Source organism: Gambusia affinis, linkage group LG19 (assembly GCF_019740435.1).
Source record: "Gambusia affinis linkage group LG19, SWU_Gaff_1.0, whole genome shotgun sequence".
NCBI classification, from domain to species: Eukaryota; Metazoa; Chordata; class Actinopteri; order Cyprinodontiformes; family Poeciliidae; genus Gambusia; species Gambusia affinis.
Window position 1 is genome coordinate 3043820 of NC_057886.1, and position 23420 is coordinate 3067239.

Here is a 23420-nt window from a genome sequence, read left to right on the forward strand (position 1 = left end):
TGAAGCTAATTTGATTGATTAACTCGCTACATCACCAAAATTGACATATTTTGTTGCTGTATGTATATTTTTGACCCAGCAGATTTGGTGACATTTTCAGCAGACCCATAATAAATTTATGAAAGAACCAAACTTTATGACTGTTTTTTGTGACAAACATGTATGTGTTCCGATCACTCTATCACAGAAAAATAAGAGTTGTAGAACTTATTGGAAACTCAAGACAGCCATAACATTATGATTTTTTACAAGTGTATGTACACTTTTGACCACAACTGTGCTTGTAATTTCAAACCTCTGTCCTCCCTTTTAATGCAGCTTTACATATCAAGTTCTAGACAATACCTGTGTGTTTGGACAGTACTTAATAACATTTCTATGACTTAGTTTTAGAAAATATGTTGGTCGTTGGACACCAAAATTACCTCTGGAGGGTTGGTTGAACAGGATCTGCATGTTTCCACATCACCAGCCTGACACAATTCATCTTTGGAAATCTGAAATGTAAAGAACACTCATTGAATGCGAGTTTGTTCCCAATGTAGAAAACAGTCCTCCTTATTCAGGGACCTTACATTTTGAGTATTACACAGGACCTGCGTGTATAGGCGTTTCTACATGTCACTTTCATTCTTTCAAAACTATGTCCTCCTTATTCTGGCACCTTACATGATGAGTAATACACAGGACCTTTGTGTATGGGCGTTTTTACATGTAACTTTCATTCTTTTGTACTTGTAATTTCAAACCTCTGTCCTCCCTTTTAATGCAGCTTTACATATCAAGTTCTAGACAATACCTGTGTGTTTGAACAGTACTTAATAACATTTCTATGACTTAGTTTTAGAAAATATGTTGGTTGTTGGACACCAAAATTACCTCTGGAGGGTTGGTTGAACAGGATCTGCATGTTTCCACATCACCAGCCTGACACAATTCATCTTTGGAAATCTGAAATGTAAAGAACACTCATTGAATGCGAGTTTGTTCCCAATGTAGAAAACAGTCCTCCTTATTCAGGGACCTTACATTTTGAGTATTACACAGGACCTGCGTGTATAGGCGTTTCTACATGTCACTTTCATTCTTTCAAAACTATGTCCTCCTTATTCTGGCACCTTACATGATGAGTATTACACAGGACCTCTGTGTATGGCGGTTTCTACATGTAACTTTCATTCTTTTGTACTTGTAATTTCAAACCTCTGTCCTCCCTTTTAATGCAGCTTTACATATCAAGTTCTAGACAATACCTGTGTGTTTGAACAGTACTTAATATCATTTCAATTACTTAGTTTTAGAAAATATGTTGGTTGTTGGACACCAAAATTACCTCTGGAGGGTTGGTTGAACAGGATCCGCATGTTTCCACATCACCAGCCTGACATAATTCATCTTTGGAAATCTGAAATGTAAAGAACACTCATTGAATCCAAGTTTGTTCCCAATGTAGAAAACAGTCCTCCTTATTCAGGGACCTTACATTTTTAGTACTACACAGGACCTGTGTGTATAGGCGTTTCTACATGTCACTTTCATTCGTCTGTATTTGTAATTTTAAAGCTATGTCCTCCTTATTCTGGCACCTTACATGATGAGTATTACACAGGACCTTTGTGTATGGGCGTTTTTACATGTAACTTTCATTCTTTTGTACTTGTAATTTCAAACCTCTGTCCTCCCTTTTAATGCAGCTTTACATATCAAGTTCTAGACAATACCTGTGTGTTTGAACAGTACTTAATAACATTTCTATGACTTAGTTTTAGAAAATATGTTGGTCGTTGGACACCAAAATTACCTCTGGAGGGTTGGTTGAACAGGATCTGCATGTTTCCACATCACCAGCCTGACACAATTCATCTTTGGAAATCTGAAATGTAAAGAACACTCATTGAATGCGAGTTTGTTCCCAATGTAGAAAACAGTCCTCCTTATTCAGGGACCTTACATTTTGAGTATTACACAGGACCTGCGTGTATAGGCATTTCTACATGTCACTTTCATTCTTTCAAAACTATGTCCTCCTTATTCTGGCAACTTACATGATGAGTATTACACAGGACCTCTGTGTATGGGCGTTTCTACATGTAACTTTCATTCTTTTGTACTTGTAATTTCAAACCTCTGTCCTACCTTTTAATGCAGCTTTACATATCAAGTACTAGACAATACCTGTGTGTTTGAACAGTACTTAATATCATTTCAATGACTTAGTTTTAGATAATATGTTGGTCGTTGGACACCAAAATTACCTCTGGAGGGTTGGTTGAACAGGATCCGCATGTTTCCACATCACCAGCCTGACACAATTCATCTTTGGAAATCTGAAATGAAGAGATGTATACTGAATGAGTCCATAGAAAAATAAAATCCACCTATTTAATGAACCTGTCCAGCTGATTGTTAAACAGACATTTTATGTATTGACACTGCAAAATATGTCTCCTGCTATAAAATGTTCATTAATATAAGGTCAAAATATATTAATTTACATATGACATTTTCTAGCATTTAGGATAGCACTGAAAAAGTTGAAATAGTGGTCTGGTTAAGTCTTTCTCCAAAATCTGGTTTTTAGGCACTCTGCTAATCACTTCTTGTTTTCAACTATAATGAAACTCTGTACTACAACTTGACATTTCCTTCAAAAATATTTTCAATGCTAGTAGAATGAAGTAGGGGAAGCTGCTACCCCCGCGACCCGACCCCGGATAAGCGGAAGAAGATGGATGGATGGATGGCTAGTAGAATGACTTGTGATAGTATTTTCACACTTACTAGTACCCTTCTTCTCCATAGCCAGTCAGAATCACTACAATTATAAGTCATTTCTTCCCCTGGACCAATATCTTTGAGTGCAAACAAACAGAGATGACGTCTTCCATCCACCCTTGTAACTTTCATTTTGTTGTTTGTGTTCATCTCTTCATCATTTACCAGCCTCCCCAATGATCCATGTTCTCTGGCAGCATCAACACTAAAATATTAAGTCTGCTATAAGAATAATTATACCATGCAAGGGAAATGATTTTGCATATTTGGTGTTTGCATGTCAGAAGAATATTCCTCCTCCAACTAAAACTACTTTTACTGATGAAGCTGAAAATGTTTACATCACTTTGATTAAATATATAATAAAAACAACATTAAAACAGTCACATACCAAAGCTGTTGTCCATTGAACTTGAAATCAAACATAAAAGCCTGGAGTGCATCATGGTAAATTTTCAATCGGTTTTCTTGTTCCTTCCTACTTATGACTTCCCCTCTGCACTCAATAAGGAAATCTCCTTTTTGAAAGCACTGGCAGCTGAACACACCCCGACCTGCAGGTAAACATAATGAGTAAGGCTGAATAAACTTTAAACAATGCATATCTTTCAAATAGTAGCAAATGAGATTATTAAAAATTTTTCAAAATCAGTTAATTGATCTAATTTGAGGTCTTTCTGTGTTACTTGAACATTTGTTTGTCAGCTGAGTGGTGCTTCTAAATGTCACTCATTCTTTTATACTTGGAATTTCAAAACACAGTCCTCCTTTATATATATATATATATATATATATATATATATATATATATATATATATATATATACAGTATATATATGATCTATGCTAATGTGCAGTATAAAAATAGTTTAAAAGTCAAAAAGCAAGACAAAAGTAAACAAAAACAATCCTTTAATAAACTCTGGAATCCTGTACGTAAAAAAGTCACAACTCACCTTTAAATGAATTGATGTATTTTACATCAAATCCCTCATTATCTTCACCCAAGGAGAATAATAGCTGGCATCATGTTTGGGATTTCTTTTTGCTCTCTGAGACCTTGTTGCTGACATCTCCTGCAAAGATCAGAGTAATTTGTTGTTGAGTAACAACATGATGCTGTACATCAGGAGTGTCAAACTCCAGGCATCGAGGGGCAGTGTACTGCAACTTTTAGATGTTCCTCTGGTCCAAAACACCTGAATTATATGACTGAATTAGCTTCTAAGGGCAGTCAAGTTGATGACCTGCTGATGACCACCTCATTTGATCCAGCCATGTGGCATCACAGACACATCTAAAAGTTATTGTATACAAGCCCTCAAGACCTTGAGTTTGACACCTCTGCTGTACACAATATGATTTGATTTTATTGTATCGAAAAACCTGTACTGAAGTACACAGTATTACATAATTGACTTTCTATTGACAGGTTCTCAAAACCTTCAAATATTAAAACATTATCTTAATAGTAATGATTATTACAAAGGATAATTTGTGCCTGTGAAAGAATATCACTCACTGATGCACAGAAAATGTCCAAATACAGTTTTGTCTAATTCTGGAGTGAGCCACCTTCCCTTTAAACTCTGGTACACTGACTAAGATGGTTGGTGATAACTAGCTAAACTGAAGCAAATCAGATGCTTTGGTGCATCCAAACATCAAGTAACCTACAACATTCTTCAGAATTACAAATCAATATGTACTTAAATGTCTTAAGAGATTCTGTATGAGTCTTACCTCTTCTTCCACGCAAAAGAAGTTCAATTAATACTAATGGCTTGCACCTGGCCTTGATGGACTGTAACATGTTGATAGAGTAGGAGGGTACAACAAAGGAGAAATCCATTTTGTTTCTGAAGCACACAAGGTCAGATTTTTTCAGAAACAAGAAAACAAATTTATTTGAGTTATATTTTGTAACTTTCATTCAATATTTCAAAGTTAAATAGTTTATCATACATCTTTCTTTAATTAGGAAACAACAGTAAGATGGTATCTCTCACCAGCAATGTTTAATCTTTTATCAGGAAGGTCACTTCTTTTAATCATTTCTGTTCAATCAATTATTTAAGTTTACTTCTATAGCACATTTCAACACACACATATATATATATATATATATATATATATATATATATATATATATATATATATATATATATATATATACTAGATCACTTTATGATATAAAGTGTTCAAAACACTTTAAATCATAAAAACAAAACTGTTGTCTAATGGCAGACAACACCAGCAGAAAAAGGTTGTCTTATGTACCTGCCTACAGACAAATTAGACTACCTAGACAATCTGCATGTATGCAGAGTAGTGACATTGAGATAATGACAAAATATCAATCTAAAGTTTTGTGCTAACAGTAACATAAGTAATCATAATATTTTTGGCACTTTAAATATTTTTAAATAAATGCTTTTTATATTTATATTTGTAATTCTGTATTACTCCATGAGTGGTTATCCCTTCTTTCAAATTCAAAAATACTTTATTGATCCTAAAAAGGAAATTAAATTTAAAAAAGCTTGGGTCCTCTACCACAGGCCTTGGAGTGTGAGTGGTCTTCACAGTATATTAACAGTTCCCAAAGGTGTGCTTCTCTGTATCAAGAGGTCTGATGATGTATTGTTTGAGCCACTCTTCCAGTTTAGGGGTCATTACCCCAAGGGTTTCAGTGACCACAGGCACTACTGTTGCCCACACCTTCCACACTCTTTTTAACCTTTTGCATGGCATGCATTATTAATTCATCTTTAATATTGGGGCTGATTGGGCCCTAATGATTCCAAAAACAAAGAGTTATCTTTTTACATGATATGTGGACATAATTCTTCTCAGAAAAATATTTATTCCTTTTAAATCACCATGTTTAGCACCATGGTAAATCTCTACAGTTGCCAACTTTTGTAAACTTACACCACAACAATAAACACTGAACATCTTGGGTCTAGCCTGTAATATGTAATAATCTTCCACTACCACTAAGTCATAAAATAATGACCTAACATATGGACACCCAATCCCATGTAGAGCTAAATTTATTATTGTGGGCTAGACAGCCCAAAATAAGTCATCCACTTATGTGGATTGGCCTCTATTGCTACGGTACTAGGCACCTGCTTGTGTGCCACCATAAATACCACCTCTGTGCTGTGTTTCAGTCTAAGCCTTTTTGTCCATTGGTAGTATTGTTTGCTCGCTATTGTAAAACACCCTGTTGTTATGATTATGCATCATAACAAAATAGCAAAGTATAAAAAATATTTACAAAAATCAGTCCAAATACACAGTATCAAAACAAGAAGGAACTTTTGTCCAAACAAAAGCTATATTTCCCCAGAAAGGCAGGAATGAAAGTTTAAAAGTTAAATTCTCAATGAAAGAACAGGGCTACTCCAATGTGCTACAACCTTGAGAGGCACAATTTTCCATTCATCATCAGTAGCATTTGAATTCTTATATCAGTGGACTGAGTTTCCTCCCTTTTCCATCTTATCATTCCAGCATGGTATTTGATAACTGTCAATGCATAGCTGTTGATTGCTGGACCTTGTTTCTCTCATTGGACTTGCCTTACTTATTGTAGGTACAGTAGTTTGCAAAAGTATCCATAGCCCTTGAACTTTTCCATATTTTCTGACATTACAACCGCAAACATATTTTTACAGAATTTTATGGGAAAGACAAACACAAAGTGGCATATAGTTGTGGAGTAGAAACAAAACTATACATGATTCAAAACATTTTCTGCAAATAAAAGCTGAAAAGTGCAGTGTACAAAATCTTCAGCCTCCTTTCCCTAAGTGCGACCAATTGCCTTCAGAAGTTGCCTGATGACTGCTAATGACTAAATAGTCCACCTGTGTGTAATCTAATCTCAGTATAAGTTCAACTCCTCTAAGACTGCCTCAAAGGTTAGTTAAGAGAATATTGGGAAGCAAACAGCATCACAAAGTCCAAGGGACACACCAGACAACTCAGGGACAAAGTTGTGGAGAAGCTTAAAGCAGGCTTAGGTTATAAACAGGTTCCACGAATCATCTGGAAATGGAAAGAGAATGGCACAGCTGTGAACCTACCAAGACAAGGCCATCCACCTAAACATAAAAAAGTCCCATTTGCAATTTGCCAGAAGCCATGTTGGGATACAGCAAAAACAATAAGACGAGACCAAAATTGAACTTTTTGGCAAAAACGCAAAGCATTACTTGTGGTGGAGAATGGACACTGCACATCACTCTGAACACACCTTCCCCACTGACAAACATTTCTTTTCTTCATTCTTGATTGTAAGATGGATTGAGCCAAATACAGTCAATCTTTGAAGAAAACCTGCCCGAGTCACCACACGAATTGAGGCTGCCGCGGAGGTTCACTTTCCAGCAAGACAATGACCCTCAACATTAAGCCAGATCTACAATGGAATGGTTTAAAAACATTCATGTTAGAGTGGCAAGGTCAAAGTCTAGACATAAATTCAACAGAGAATCTTTGGCAAGATCTGAAAACTGCTGTCAAGTCAAGTTTATTTGTATAGCACATTTCAGCTGGAAGGCAGTTGAAAGTGCTTTACATCAAAGAAACACAGAACTAAGAAGTCATACAAGTAACATACACTGTGTTCCAAATTATTATGTAATTGATATCTTCTCAGATTTTATTAAATGGTCAATGGAAATGATGGTCAGTATGATTGTCAAGTCAAGAACTACTACAGTATAAATAAAATTTTACTGAACAAAGCTCCCAAGGAGAACAGTATTTTTCAAAAAGAAACTCAAAATGCACTGTTCCAAATTAATATGCACAGCAGATTTTCTAAACATTTTATGGATTATAAAGAACTGCAAACAGTTCTCTGAACTAATCAATATTTGAATGTGCAGCATCACAAGTACTAAAATCAAAACCTAATTCAATCAAAAACCTCTTAATAGACTGAGTTACGTGTTCACATAGGACCCCTTCTTTGATATCACCATCACAATTCTTGCATTCATTGAACTTGTGAGCTTGTGGATAGTTTCTGCTTGAATTTCATTGCAGGATGTCAGAATACCTTCCCAGAGTTGCTGTTTTGATATCAACTGCATCCCACCCTTAGATCTTCTGTTTGAGGAAACTCCAAAGGTTCTCAGTAGGGTTGAGGTCAGAGATCAGAGGAGGATGGTGACCTCACCATGAGTTTTTCCCTTTCATGCCTATACACAGTGGCCTTGCAGCATAAGATGATGCATTGTCATGCATGGAGATGATTTTGGTATGGAAGGTATGGCTCTTCTTTCTGAACCATGAAAGAAAGTGATCAGTCAGAAAGTCCATATACTTTGCTGAGGTCATTTTCAAGCCTTCAGGGACTCTGAAGGGGCTGACCAGCTCTCTCCACATGATTTCAGCCTCCACTACCTCCTTGTTGATGTCACAGCTGTTTTGGAATTTGGTGGCCATCCATCATCAATCCACTACGTAACATCTGGACTATCCAGGGTTGCACATCAGTCATCAGTGAACTAATCTGTTTGAAAATCAATCTTCATGTACAGTTGGGCCCACTGCGACCAGTTCTGCTTGTGAGCTCTGGTTAGGAGCTGCCAAATAGTAGGTTCATGCACTGCAAGCCTCTGGAGGACCCTTCACCTTGTGGTTCCAGCTTCAAGTAACTGCTTGCTGCTATGTAAGGGCATTTTAACAGCTGCTCTCTTAATTTGATGAATTTGTCTAATAGAAACCTTCCTCATTCTGCCTTTATCTATACAAACCCATCTTTGTTCTAAATCAGCCACAAATCTCTTCACAGTACAATAATGCTTCAGTTTCAGTTAAAATATTTGATGTTTTCATATCTTGTCATATAGCACTACACTATCTGATGATTTTGGTCAGCAAAGAGATCCTTTCTCTTCCCATATTGCTTGAAAGCTGTGGCCTGCTTAATAATGTGGAACATCCTTCTTAAGTAGATTTCCTTTAATTAAGCTCACCAGACAAACTAATCCGAAATTAATTATAGTGATTAAAAGAGCCCTGACACACAATACCATCTATAAATTTAATAGCACAACAAAAAATGTAATCTTTATAACAGTTAAATCCAATTTGCATAATAATTTAGAACATGGTGTGCATTCACCTTAAGAAAGAAAAACAAAGAAATTAAATTCAAAGTAAAATCAAAATTAAAATCATATACATCAAATATAATGATACATGTACCTTTGATTAAGATTCAGAAACAATTGTAAATAGTTGTGTTTTTGCCTTGATTTAAAGGAATTCATTGTTTCAGCTGTTTTCAAGCTTTATTCAAGATTTGTGGTGCATTGAAGCTAAATTCTGCTTCAAAATGCTTGGTTCTGGTTCTATGGATGCAGAGCAAGCCAGAATCAACAAAATGTTAGCAGTGGAGTGTATAAATAGTTTGGTGAAAAAATGGCTCTCTTATTTATATTTCTTTTAATCCATGCACTTATGTCACACATTTATTAGTCATAATATTTTAAATAAACAATATTTGATCAAAATATATATTCATTTCTGTATCTTATAGCACAGAGTAAACATATTGCCAACTCATCCCCAGTGTAAATTGCAAGACGTGAATTAGAAGGACACTGTAATAATTAGCAGGACCTTCCGGTAAACAACCAATCAGATTAAGACCTTGTGTGAATATTCATGAGGTCCTGCTATTACACAAACCTGCCATAGGGGGCACTGTGGTGATACACAGATTATACACAAAATCAGGTTTATGTGTATTAAGCGGACATCTCGTTTTTTGCATTTTGGGGTTAATAGACCAATAGAAACCTTTCTACGTTTTTAGATTTTTCTCTGTTTTAGCAGGACACCGCTCCTGTCCTGCTAATTCAAAATGTCCTTCTAGTGTGGTGTGTATTCTGACGAAATGTCCTGCTAAATCACATATACCAACGCACACACACACACACACACACACACACACACACACACCCACACACACACACACGCCCACACACACACACACACACACACACACACACACACAAATCAAAACAAACACACACACACACACACACACACACACACACACAAATCAAAACAAAAAATAATTTTGCAGTTATTCTGCAACAAACTTGGGAAAAAATAATAGCGAGGCACTGTTAACACAGCTTCAGGGTAGAGAACGCCTTTTTCATTAGACCGATTTATAAATATTCCTAAAGTATGGGCTACTCTTCACTGTTCTTACATAACTCAGTGGATATGCGGAGGAGGCAGGGAGCAGCATCCAAGCCCTGCACACTGCCCACACACACAATGAAGAGGAGAATGGAGTTATAAAACTGGAGGAGAGACAGAGAGAAAACACAGGTTTTACTGAACGGAGAACATTACATACCCCTGTCCCTCTGATTAGCTTTATAAGCACAACATACATGGACATTCAGGATTAAAGGTGAAGGGTTGCTGGAAATGTTGGAGGAATCAAGTCATGACAGACATATTTTTCATCCATCAACAGTGATGTGCCATTGAGAAGAATTTGACATGCTTCAGTTTGAGGAAACATAGATGGACAAGGGTCCATGTTTTTGTTATTTTTCTTGCTACCCAACAAGAAAGCAAAGAATAAGGACAAATAAAAGTCACTGTTACAAAAAACTGGTATCCTGTGGTCACAAAGGCTAAATGCATGAGACTGTCATAGAACAATAGAGTGTCTCCAGTCAGAGACTTCTTCAGAGCCACTATAATCCATGTCTAATACATATGTAATGACATAATATCATTACATTGTAATGACTATGTAACAATCCTTTGGGAGAACCTTGGATACAGCAACAGCAACATTTCAAAGTTGAATTTCAAGTGTATTTAGATTGAAGAACTATTTACTTTAAGACTTTTGTACATATTTTTGTTACTAGAGGTGCAAAAAAACTGTGAAGAATAACAATGAGACATATTTTGGTCACAAGTTAAAAGTGAAAATGGTGGTATTTCAGAACCAGAATGAAAAAAATGAGAATATCCAGAGACTTTCAGATGCTATTAAAAAAACATTGACCATTGCACAGACGAGGAAAATATTAATAAATGAGGGATCGCTCAAGAAAACCTCATAAAGCTGCCATGTGTTTTAGGTGAGACAGCTCCAAACCTTTCCTTTTAAAAACAACATAATGTAGTTAGGGTAATCCAGAGAGAATAATGTTGTAATTGCCCTTTTTTGTGCTTTTTACATTAGAGTGAAGTTTTTCAATAATAAAATAGGTTTTAAAATATTTATTGGACGCAGAGTTATTTTTGCTTGTTTGACAAGTCTGACAAGTGTTGCGTTTTTAACCAGTGAAATTTTTTTCAGTATAGGTGGCATGGTTCTCCACCCAGGATGACCATCTGTTGTGGGGAGGATACAATATGGAGACTCAAAAAAAACAAAAAAAAACAACAAAAAAAACAAACAAACAAACAAACAAAATCTCTTTTTACATTATTATTATTTTATTTTTTAATTTTTAGACCAATCAAACCTGAACTATTGTTCCATACACAGAACAGAGATAACTTAAAACATCATTTGTGAACATGAATAAAGTGTTTATAACTGCAACTGAACTTACAATGTAGAATTGATTTAATACAATTTTGGTCTTCCTAACTAAATTCTCAGCAATTTTATTTTAATAGCTAATTATTTACCAAAAATAAGATTTTTGCCTTGTGTTGTGCATGCTAACTTGCTAACTGCTAACTTAAGTATCTATAATTTCTTTCATAAAAGAATAAAAAAGACCTGAACAAATGTAGTCCACCATCCCTATACGTAGTGGATAATCCCTTTGCAGTAGCAGAAAAATGGGAATGCAAATTTCATTCTTCTTCTTCTTCTTCTTCTTCTTCTTATTATTATTATTATTATTATTATTATTATTATTATTATTATTATTATTTTTTTTTTTTAGGAAATTCAATTATACAAGTTAGCTTAAAGGCAAGCTAACCTCAGGTAATAAACAAGTTTGTTTTTCTAGAACATCTGAGCGGCTCTTCTGTAGAGGAAGAGCCACAAAGAGCCACAGAAACATCCAGAGAGAGAGAGAGCGCGCGAGCGAGCGAGCGAGATGAAAGGAGAGGCGGGAGAGGGAGCACCACGCTTCTGGTCCGCCCCCGAGTTGCGGCACACGAGCCATTTAACGGTACGAGCCGAGCCAACTGTAGAGCACGCGAGCGCGTGAACGTGGCCCTTTCACTATTCCTGCCCCGCCATCCCTGGCTCCCCTCGCGCAAAAAAAAAAAAAAAAAAAAATAGGAGCGAAAAACACAGAGACTTTGAGCTCACTCGGAGACGCGATGGCTGCTGCTGCTGCGGCGGCTGCGGCACCGCTGGATTGTGTTTACGACCTGGAGCACGAGATTGTCACAGCCTCCAGAGGGAAGAACTCCGCGCGCGCCCGCCTTTGGAACGCACGGTCTTTCTTCATGCGCGGCGACTCGGAGCCCGTGAGGCTTCTCGCCACATCTCACGTCTCCTCCCGGCCGCTCGGTTGGTGAAGGGGGCGTTTTTTGGGGGGCAGGAGGGTGAGAGCAATTACCAGACTCCAGGATAACGAGCCTTATTTTTCGAAATCGGCGAAATATCACGCTGGAACCTTGAACGGCCCGGCGGCGTCAGGTCCAGCCTCCATCCAGCAGCGCTGCACCTAGAGGCGGGGGTGGTGCTGTCGTGGAGGCGCTGGAGGTGGGGAGGGGAATCCGAGAGCATCCCTCCATCCCGCGGAGTCTATCCCTCCCTCTCTTCCTCTCGTTTCCGGCCCATTTTCGCCCCATCATATGCTAGAGATCTAAGTGCGTTTTTGTGTGTGTGTGTGAGGGGTTGGGGGGTGGAGGGAGCGTTGTCCGTGGCCGCGGGAACACGCACCCTCCGCCTGCCGAGGCTGAGGCTGAAGCGCCGCTGTGCTTGAAGGATGCTGCGGGAGTAGAGCGGCTCCGAGCGGAAGATGGGGAAGGACCAGGAACTGCTGCAGGCGGTGAAGACCGAGGACCTTCTCACCGTGCAGAAGCTGCTACAGAGGCCTCGACCGGGGAAAGCAAGTAAGACACTCTGCTGCTCCGGTGCATTTAGTTTAGTTTTTTGCTTTTCTCAGGGCTGACAGTAGCTTCTCCCTTTTTGATTGCTGAGTTGGAGCTTTTGCAACGACATCCCTGTGGTTTTAGTCACCGGCTGTTTGCCGCTGCAAGGCCGGAGTGTTGAGGATGATGGAGGGAGTGTGACGGGAGGGGGCGGAGGGTGTTCATAGTGTATCACAAGAGATGATCGTAGTGATTGGAGACTGATAGCTCGTCCTGAGCGAGACCCCCGTGCAAGTAAGTGCACTGCAGCAGAGGAAAAAAGAGGGAGGTACCGACCATGCCTCTCAGCAGAGATAACTGGTAACCCTCGTGAGGGTTTGAAACAGGAAGAATCATAGAAAAAAAAAAAAACAACAACCAAAAAAAATCTCCTGTTATAGTCTGTGGTGCAACGTTGCTCCGTTTTCTGCAACATTCTCTGGCACGGCCCACTCCAATGTGTGGGCAACCACCGAGAAGAGGCCAGGCAGAGCTGCAGCTAGATCATCCTGTCAAGGCGACTATAGCTGCTGATTCCCTCCACTGATATACTGCATCACTACCAGCTCAGGGATACTATAGAGGGCTGCAGTTATGGCTCCGAATACTTAAGTACTCATGCAACAAGTGGCCTAATTCAACATAAAACTACAGTGCCTTGCCTAGGCGCTGTAAGTTCCTTTTGGAACTTTTCCAGATGCATTATTATTCTATGATCACAAACATCTATTGACTTTATTGGGATTTTTACTGAGGATGCACTTTTGATACCGATATCTGATACAAATACAGAAAAACAGTGTTGAATTGACTTAAAACGCTTAAAAACCCAGACACAAATGTACTGAATTCACAAGTTTATTTGATAATTCTGCACCTGTACAGCTCACTTTAAAAACACCAATAGCTCCTCAAGCCTGGTCAAACATGGAAAAACAACTTTAATTTGTTCTGCTGGTGCAATTAGGAGTAGAAGAGCCTGTGTGAAATAAACGATAAAGAATCTGACAAACAAAAGCAAACCTTTCAAATGGTTCACAAAGTGCAATTAGGAATTCTAAATATAATAAAAGAAAGAAGAAAGCATGACATATCAGAGCACAAAGCATAGAATTAGAATGAATAGATCTTATGGACCAGTCTAGGATTTCTTTTCAATGTTACTACTGATACAGATGATGGATCGGTGCATCCCGAATATTTATGTGATGGAACAAAGACTTGTGGAAATTTACACATTTAACGACCTAAAACCTACTTGTCATGAGGTGGGGTTGGTGGTGGTGAGGCAAAACGCAGCAGACCCAGATGTGGTGTAGATGCAGGAGTTTTAATGGAGAGAAATAAACAGTAACAGTCCACAGACCTGGCAGCACTGCTGAGCGGAAGGCTAATGCTCATAACAGGTAGCAACAGGCGATGACGGACGAACACAGACGTAACTCAGACTTTAGCAGACGTAGCAAGACGTAGGTAGACGTACACAGACTGTAGAAGACGTAGGACCCGACGACGACAGACACACACAGGTGACACTAAATACACAAGAGGGTAATCAGGGAACGAGACACACCTGGGAACTAATCAAGGGAAGACAGGACAACACGGAGACTCAGACACACAGGAAACTTCAAAATAAACACAGGAAAACACAGAACCTGACAGTACCCCCCCCTTAACGGGCGGCTCCCAGACGCCCAAAAACGGGAACCCCAACGAGGGTGGGCGGAGGGGAGCTGGATGGGGGGTCCAGAGTCCATAAACAACGAAAAACAAACCCAAAGGGGTGGGCGGAGGCACAGGAAGGCCAAGAGTCCAAAACAAAAGAAACTAACCCAACGGAGTGGGCGGAGGCACAGGGAGGCGGGAACCACGGAGGAGGTCAGGGGGCCGACCTCGGCGCAGGAAGCGGGAGCCATGGTGGAGGTCAGGGGGCCGACCTCGGCGCAGGAGGCGGGAGCCACGGAGGCGGGAGCCACGGAGGCGGTCCGGCGGCCGTCCGCGGCGCCGGAGGCGGGAACCACGGAGGCGGTCCGGCGGCCGTCCGCGGCGCAGGAGGCGGGAACCACGGAGGCGGTCCGGCGGCCGTCCGCGGCGCAGGAGGCGGGAACCACGGAGGCTGTCCGGCGGCTGCTCGCAGGAGGCGGGAACCACGGAGGCTGTCCGGTGGCCGTCCGCGGCGACGAGGAGCACAAGGAGTCTCTGGGGCCGCACGGGGGCGGCGACGAGGAGCACAAGGAGTCTCTGGGGTCGCACGGGGGCGGCGACGAGGAGCACAAGGAGTCTCTGGGGCCGCACGGGGGCGGCGACGAGGAGCACAAGGAGTCTCTGGGGCCGCACGGGGGCGGCGACGAGGAGCACAAGGAGTCTCGGGGGGAGCACGGGGGCGGCGACGAGGAGCACAAGGAGTCTCGGGGGGAGCACAAGGAGTCTCGGGGGGAGCACTAGGAGTCTCGGGGGGAGCACTAGGAGTCTCGGGGGGAGCACTAGGAGTCTCGGGGGGAGCACTAGGAGTCTCGGGGGTCTCGGGAGGATCACTAGGGGGCTCTGGACTGACACTAGGGGGCTCTGGACTGACACTAGGGGGCTCGGGGAAATCACTGGGCGGCTCCGGCCGCGGAAGCGGTGCTGGCGGCTCCGGCTCCGGCCGCGGATGCGGTGCTGGCGGCTCCGGCTCCGGCCGCGGATGCGGTGCTGGCGGCTCCGGCTCCGGCCGCGGATGCGGTGCTGGCGGCTCCGGCTCCGGCCGCGGATGCGGTGCTGGCGGCTCCGGCTCCGGCCGCGGATGCGGTGCTGGCGGCTCCGGCTCCGGCCGCGGAAGCGGTGCTGGCGGCTCCGGCTCCGGCCGCGGAAGCGGTGCTGGCGGCTCCGGCTCCGGCCGCGGAAGGGCTGCTGCTGGATCAGGAGGCACAGGAGCTGAGGCTGGGCTGGTGGAAAGATTGTCCGGCTTGGGAGGCAGAGGTTCGCCGGCCATGACGGCCAGAGCTGCCTCACGCTCCCACTCTACCTCCCTTTGCAGTTCCACCAGCTGCGGGTGCGGAAAGCGTGGAATCCAGTAGTCCAGCAGCAGACCCAACCGGATGGCGAATCCGAGCCGTCGCCAGGCCATGTAGGGCTTGGCCATGGCCTCCTCATACTCGCGTATGGTTTCCAGCAGTTCCTGCGTCTCATCTGGGTCCATGGTGTACATGCGTGCCTCACCGTTCAGTTTGGTCGGGTCCTTCTGTCATGAGGTGGGGTTGGTGGTGGTGAGGCAAAACGCAGCAGACCCAGATGTGGTGTAGATGCAGGAGTTTTAATGGAGAGAAATAAACAGTAACAGTCCACAGACCTGGCAGCACTGCTGAGCGGAAGGCTAATGCTCATAACAGGTAGCAACAGGCGATGACGGACGAACACAGACGTAACTCAGACTTTAGCAGACGTAGCAAGACGTAGGTAGACGTACACAGACTGTAGAAGACGTAGGACCCGACGACGACAGACACACACAGGTGACACTAAATACACAAGAGGGTAATCAGGGAACGAGACACACCTGGGAACTAATCAAGGGAAGACAGGACAACACGGAGACTCAGACACACAGGAAACTTCAAAATAAACACAGGAAAACACAGAACCTGACACTACTAAGAACATCTTATGGAGGACCAGCAGTTCTGCTTTTTTGGAAACAGAGCATGATGCAACTCCAGACCTAATAAGACATGGCCGCCCATTTAAACTGATAGACGAGTGAAGGAGAGCCTTTATCAGAGAAGTTACAGTGATGGTACGTATGGAGGAGTTTTCAAAAGGCATGAGAAGTCGAGTTTAAAGTTCGCCACTAGCCATGTGAGGGACACAACAATCATTCTCTGGTCAGACGTGAACAGAAATGAGGAAATCCTGGAAGAAGACCTGGTTGAAGGTGGAAAGACCATAACCAGAGCTACAGCAGAATGGCTTAAAGATTATTTACTTTTTGGAAAGGCTCAGTCATAGTCCAGACCTAAATCCAATTGAGAGACTAAGGCAAAGCTTGAAAATAGATGTTCCCAGTTACTCAGTTAAATCTGACTCACCTTGAGCTCATTTGCAAGGAAGAACGGGAACCATTTTAGTCTCTCGATGTGAAAAGCCGGTGAGGAGAAACCCCAAAATAAAGTATCGGCTCTGGGGGGGTTTAAACACAAACGCATGAAACAAGTTTTAGATTTTTATGGGCAAAACATTTGGAAACAACCTATCAGTTTTTTCCCCACTACACAATATGAACTACTTTATGTTGGCCTATCACAAAAAACCCCAATAACATAAACTGAGGTTTGTGGTTGCACCATGACAAAACGGGAAATAAATTAATGTGCTATGAATAGTTACGGAAACCACTGCTGGCGCAGAGGGCCTGACCCTTCCATCCACTTGAGTGAATTGTTCCAGTTTGGCAGGTTGGCACTTTCCCAGCTGCATCTGAAACTGCACTCACTCTGGAAAGTGTCCAACAGCAGGTGGGCCTCATTTGAATAAGAAGAGCTGCTTGTTGCTGATTGCTAATAACAGGGCGAAAATGTGGCAGCGTTGTGTGGAAGGGCTGTAGAAATTCATCGCTTTCTCATCACTCATCACTTCGCTTATTTAAATGCAAGGAAGGAAATGTTAGAGTAACATATATAAATTTTGATTCGCAAAGTAAGTTAAAGTGTGGTGGCCCACTTGGGTCAAGACAATGCAAAAGCCACAATGCAACAACAGCAGCCACAATGGAAGTTACACTAATTCCTGTTCCACTTTAGCGTTTTAATTTTAACATAACGTCCTCTTTAGTATAAAATTAGCATAAATTCAGTCTTAGCATAACTTCCATTTTGGACTATATTTACTTTTAACATTAATTCCAACTTAGTAAAAAACCTTCAGCATAAAATTCATTTTAGTATACATTCCATTTTAATATAACTTCAATTTTAGCACCCATTCAGCATTGCTATAAATTCTACCTTAGAATGAATTCAGTTTTAGCATGTTGCTTCCATTTTAGCATGAATTCAGCTCTAGGCGAAATCCATTTTAGCATAAATTCTGTATTAGCAAAAATAAAATTTTTGTATTATTTCAGCTTTAGCATAAAATTTGTCATAGCATGAAGTTCATTTTTGCATGGTTTCAATCTTAGTACAAATTCAGTTTTAACCTTAAATGTGGCATAAATTCAGTCTCAGTATAGCTTAAATTGTAGTGTAGCTTACATTTTTTAGCATATTTAGCTTCAGCATTAATTACATCTTGGCAAAAAGTATGTTTTAGTATAACTTACGTTTTAGAAGAAATTCCATTTCACATAAATTCAGATTTATTACAAAATCTAGCTTTGCATTAATTCAGTTTTAGAATATAGCTTCTACTTCAGCATAAATTCTGTATTAGCATAACTTCTGTTTGAGCTAAACATTCATTCTGCCATTACTTAAGTGTTAGCATAACTTCTGTTGCATTGTAGCTTGTTGACCCTTCTGTTCCCCGAAAGAGTTGGTAGGGTCGAGAGTCACAGATAAAACCCAAATGTCTTTCAGAGCTTGTATAAGAGCACATTACAAAATAACCATTGGGCAAAATATAAGTGCACTTCGGCTTTAAGCCCGTCTCAGATTGCTGCTTAGTGCAGAGTTTTTCTACATATGACGCAGAGTTGTTTGTTAAAGGAAAATCTCAGTGGATTGCGGAGCACTCAGAAAGCGACACAGATAAAAGCTGCTTGTCGGTGGTGTGTACTGTATGTCTGCAAGACTCATGCTTTCCCCATGCTGTCCCTAATTATTCAAGTCTTAATTACAAACAGCTTTTTAAAATGATCCCCTGGCTTTAACACTGAGGTTTACAGTGTTGACAGGGGACTCGGGACTCAGGAGCAGTGGCCCTTATTACAGCGTTTTCCTTGGCTGGATTTTTAATATCTTATTTTGTCACATTTCAGACATTTCTTATTTTATATTATAAACCAGGAAAAGGTTTATGCTTAACTTTGAGGTCTACTGATCGTAGCCACTCCAGCAACTCCGCGTGCTTCTCATCTAACCAATGGTTAGAAGTTAAAGCTTATAGATCATTGATAGGATGTTCTTGCTTTGTGATGTTGTTATCATTGTATTACATTAGTTACAATAACAATATTATCGTTTATCGTGATAACTTCTGGATCAATTTATCATCCAGCTAAATTTGTTATTGTTTGCACTAATATGGTGATTGAGTAACTTGAAAAACAAAATAAGAACAATAAACATTTTTGTTGATGAGCTCATATGTCTATTTATTCAATAATTTTGCAGCCAAACGTGTTTTTGAATTGAAAATGTCGCGTATTAACCGCAATTAACCAGATATGTGATATCTGGTTAATATATCAGTGTTAGCATAACAGATATGTGATATCTGGTTAATTGCGATAAATCAATTACAAACCCTGCAATTAACTCGATTCAAAATTTGAATCGAGTCCCATCACTACTTTGAAATTGTGCAGTGAAACTTCATTTATGGACATGCTATACAATAAAAAAACAAAAATCAAAAAAACATGTTCTGCAAAAATGGGTTCTTACTGTTTCGTCAAATAACTGATGCTGGGTCACACTTTTGAGAAAAACTTTGAGAAAATCATAAAACAGCAGGAGAGCCTAACACGGGGCTGATGGTAACACGGACCTGTTTGTCATCCATTAAACACAAAGCTTGCAGGACAGCTGAGTGTGTGTGAAGGAGAAGGTAAGGTTGCTGTGTGTGTGAGTCTGGCAGGGACTCGACCCTGCTGCAACTCATTTACTCCTTTCCTTCTCAGACACACGCGTTCACCTGCGTCACACGCACGCGCACATCTGGCCCCATCTGGAGAGGTGGCGTCAGTTTGCTGCCGCTCGGCTTGCGTGCACGGCCGAGGACGAGGTCGTCGTAACCGCGCGAGCGTGACCTCGTGTCTGTTTGTCAGTGGCAGCGTCGGTGTGTGAGCGATAGGACATCTGGTCTAACTCATGTTGACGGTTTATTTGCTGTATTGTTTTAAAAAAAAAGCCGTTTGTGTAGAGCTGTAAGATTTAACTTCTCCACTTCTTAAAAAAATAAAATAAAATAGTAGTTTACAGCTCATCTGCCTCCTGAATTTTCCATCTTCGTAGCTGACCAAGTTGCTGCTTTCTCCCTTGGAATCACCTCCCTCCCCTTTCTCTTTTCTCCCATCTTTTCTAAGATTATTTGCGGGACCAGAGCAGGTCATTCCATCCACACCAGCGCACATTTACAAAGGAGCAGGCAGGGACGACGTTTAACATGTTGTCAGCCCCAGACTTCGTATTTGTTCGCTGTGTGAAGAAGCTTGGGATGATTGACACTTTGTGTTCTGCGGTGCTATTCCGAAGTCCTTCTGGGTTCATATTGTTTTGGATTCTGCTTGTATTGGCTCACATACTTATTCATATTACAGCAAATTTAGAACGCAGATGTTTTGTTTTCAAAGAGTTGAATAAGGGCAGCTAAAAGTACACCTGTTGGCGGACAAACAGCACCATGACGTCCGATGAACACGCCACAAGCTCTGGAAGGAAGGCGTGAATTGGTTAAAAGCAGAGTTATGTTCTAAAACAACCTCACAGAACACTGTTCAATCCTATGGAAGCCGAGAGAGCGGACGTTCTCCGCATGTACGTTTTCCCAGTGGTTTTCCCGAGATAACAAGAAAACAAACTTTGTTTTCTCTAGATCGCAAGATGATTGGTGTGTGTTAACTTGATTGCATGTTTCAAATGCAGGCTGCAAAGGTATGCAAGTTTGTTTTCTAGAGGTTAACTTGTTAACCATCAGGAAATTAACTACTTTTCCATTAAGTTAACGTCTTATCTTGAGGAAACCATTGGGAAATAGTATAAGGAAACCCTCCACTCTCCGCTTCTGTATAACACATCACCTGAAAACCGAAAGAGTTTATACAACAGAGAATAAGACAACTGGATCATGTACATCACAAATATGACCTGTATGAAAGGTTGACCAGAAGAAAGTCACTGTTGAAAGGCCTTTGTGTACCATCGGTCTCTAATACATCCTTATAGCCTTTAGACAGTTGCTTGAGGGACATAGCATTCCCTGCAGTTCTTTTTTTAAAACAGTAGATGGAGCTGCAGGTAAAATCTGCTTGATTTCAGCAACTGGTAGCAGAGGAAGAATTGATAGCCAAGTGCTTGCGCTGACATTAGTGTTGGCAACATTTGCGCTGCTGAAAACAGTTTAGCATCGCGATGCGATTTTAGACTTGAATAGCTTCGCTGATAGGACAACACCTTTTAGCATAACTTGTACCCAACAATAGGTTTTTCCAGCGTCCCATCAGAAAGTTTATTGAAACAATAATTAACCCCCAGGGGGTGAAAGAAGTGGCTTTGTCATCCATCGCTGGTGTTTGCAGTTTTATGGGTGATCCAAAATGCAAAGGTTCCTCACTCAGAGATAGGGGACGGATGGATCTTGCCGGAGTTACTTTATGGCACACGTCAACATTATTGCCACTGACATGCCACTACATTTGGAACAACAGATGGAAACGCATAAGCTCAGAAACTCGCTCCTTATCTGTGAAAAATAATGCTAAGTAGATGTTTACCAGATGCTTCGGTTTCATAGCAAGACAATCAACTGCAGTAAGACTCGTAATTCAGACTGCATCAGAGTGATGATGATAAATGACCTGCACTTACATGGTGCCTTCTAAATTTGGCATTGTGTTTCTCTCTGAGCTTTTTATGGTACAAATCTAGCACACATTCCTCTATCAAGACTTCACATGGACAGACTGTACCGGCTTTGGGATTGGTGGAAAAGCACTCCATAGCAGAAGCCTGGCCACCAATTTTGTGTGTGTTTCTTTGTGTGTGTTTCTGTGAAGTAGATTGTTTTCACACTCATAAGGGGATAGATGGCTACCCAAACTATCAGTGCATGAACAAACACAGTCAGCCAACATTTTTACTGTTGTAAAAACAGATATCAGATATTTTTGTGACGCTCAGTGATGTTAAAAACGGCGTCAATAGAGTTAGAGACAAGTAGCGCACTAAAACAGGCAACGAGCAAGGCTAGTTTAATAATAGTTATTAGCATTAGCTTCTGTGAGGTTTTGTTAACCTCAAAAGATTGAGCTTAGATCTCACCCAGCTCACCTCCAGCTAAACGTTGGAACATCAGTGGCTTATGCTAATTGTTCTGGTTTTAAACCTGCTAACTGCTATCAGCAACAAATGCCGAAAGCAAACAATTTCCCTGCACTTTATGCATTTAAACACTAAGAAAACATTAACAATTAGATGTTGTAATGCCATCACAGGTGACTTGTAGACCTGTGATGCTACGAGTCACTCTGCATCTCATTATTTAGTTTACTTTATCCAACTTGGACCCTGTTTTTCTGACAAATGGAATCTTTAAATAGTTGTTAACATTCACCTGTTATATCTTAAGTGCTCTTGGTTAAGTTTCAAACCAACAGGAACAGTTGATTAAAATGTCAACGTCTATTAAAGCCTTCCTTCACTTTGAATTTGGACACCTTGTCGTTTTAGCGCACACTTTGTTCCAGTTCAGTTTCCTGTCGGGGAACAGACCTTTTTAAAAGAAATGTGTTCACCTTTCTTTGTAGTTATGTGTTTTTGTGAATTATGGCAAAAAAGAGTCATGAAAACATTTTCGAGAATAATTAGATTTAGTTTTATATTATTTTCCAGAGATTTGGTTCTGATCCCATTTGGGCTGGAATGGCTTAGCTATGCTAAGTCTTGGGTTACCACCAGCAGAATTACTTAAGGTGCTAACTAAATACAATACATATATATATAAAACAACTGTGAAAGTGGCATGACACAAGCAGACCTGGTCATGTTCTGTTATTTTCTGTAAATGTTTTGCTTAAAAATATCATCCCATCAATATCTATTAGCAGTCTTAGCCGAGAAGCAACCGCTCGAAGGATTGTTACCGAACCTGAGATTTATTCTGAAAGATTGAGCCTCGCTACATTATAAAGGATAATATCTACAAGTCAGAGGACTGGATTGGTTTGCCGTGGCTCCAAAACATCATCACTCACTTCTGCTGCTGCTGCCTTCGTGATTAAATTACAGCACAGATGGGGAGAGAGAGATAGACGCAGTCTTAGAGGGAGCTGGATGGATATTTTTGCTTTGGGGAAAACAGAAAAGTAGTTACAGAAGAGGAGGGGGAGGGAAGAGCGGGACATCCTAAACGTGAGAGGACAGGGGGTAAAATGTGGATGAGCCAGGATGGAGGGGTGGGTGATGAAACACTGAATGATAAAACGGAGAACGAGGTGACAAAACAGAGATGTTAAAACACTGTCTTTTGCTCACACTTCTATTCCGATTGCACGCTGCTTTACATACACCGCCTGGACGGATTTATCTGCATGGCTGATTTGACTGAAAGTAACATGCTCATGGTTTATCTGGTCAGCGGGGGCATCTGGGAGAAGGTGAAGGAGCGGAAGGGGG

General features: G+C 41.0%; 1 protein-coding gene and 1 long non-coding RNA gene across 14 annotated transcripts in view; one reads left to right on the plus strand and one right to left on the minus strand.

The window, feature by feature from the left end:
• Window positions 1-2267: 2267 nt before the first annotated feature.
• On the minus strand, window positions 2268-4578 carry LOC122821410. Of its 3 annotated transcripts, none has more exons than XR_006369010.1 (4): window positions 3732-3917; window positions 3167-3329; window positions 2782-2980; window positions 2291-2327 (listed from the first exon to the last, which is right to left on the minus strand). It is a non-coding gene; the product is annotated as an uncharacterized LOC122821410 (long non-coding RNA). The 3 variants fall into 3 exon arrangements; XR_006369011.1 differs by lacking the exon at window positions 2291-2327 and adding an exon at window positions 4298-4578 and having other exon boundaries at window positions 3732-3851; XR_006369009.1 differs by lacking the exon at window positions 2782-2980 and having other exon boundaries at window positions 2268-2327.
• Window positions 4579-11940: 7362 nt separating this feature from the next.
• Window positions 11941-23420, plus strand: part of caskin1 (CASK interacting protein 1) — a 98927-nt gene continuing 87447 nt past the window's right edge. For 6 of the 11 annotated variants that reach the window (XM_044099258.1, XM_044099257.1, XM_044099261.1 and 3 more), the window contains exon 1: window positions 11942-12870. In XM_044099258.1, the coding sequence (XP_043955193.1) occupies window positions 12777-12870 (94 nt within the window). In that variant the 5' untranslated portion in view covers window positions 11942-12776. Of the gene's footprint in view, window positions 12871-23420 lie in introns of all 11 variants that reach the window. The other 5 variants (XM_044099262.1, XM_044099266.1, XM_044099254.1 and 2 more) reach the window with 4 other exon arrangements.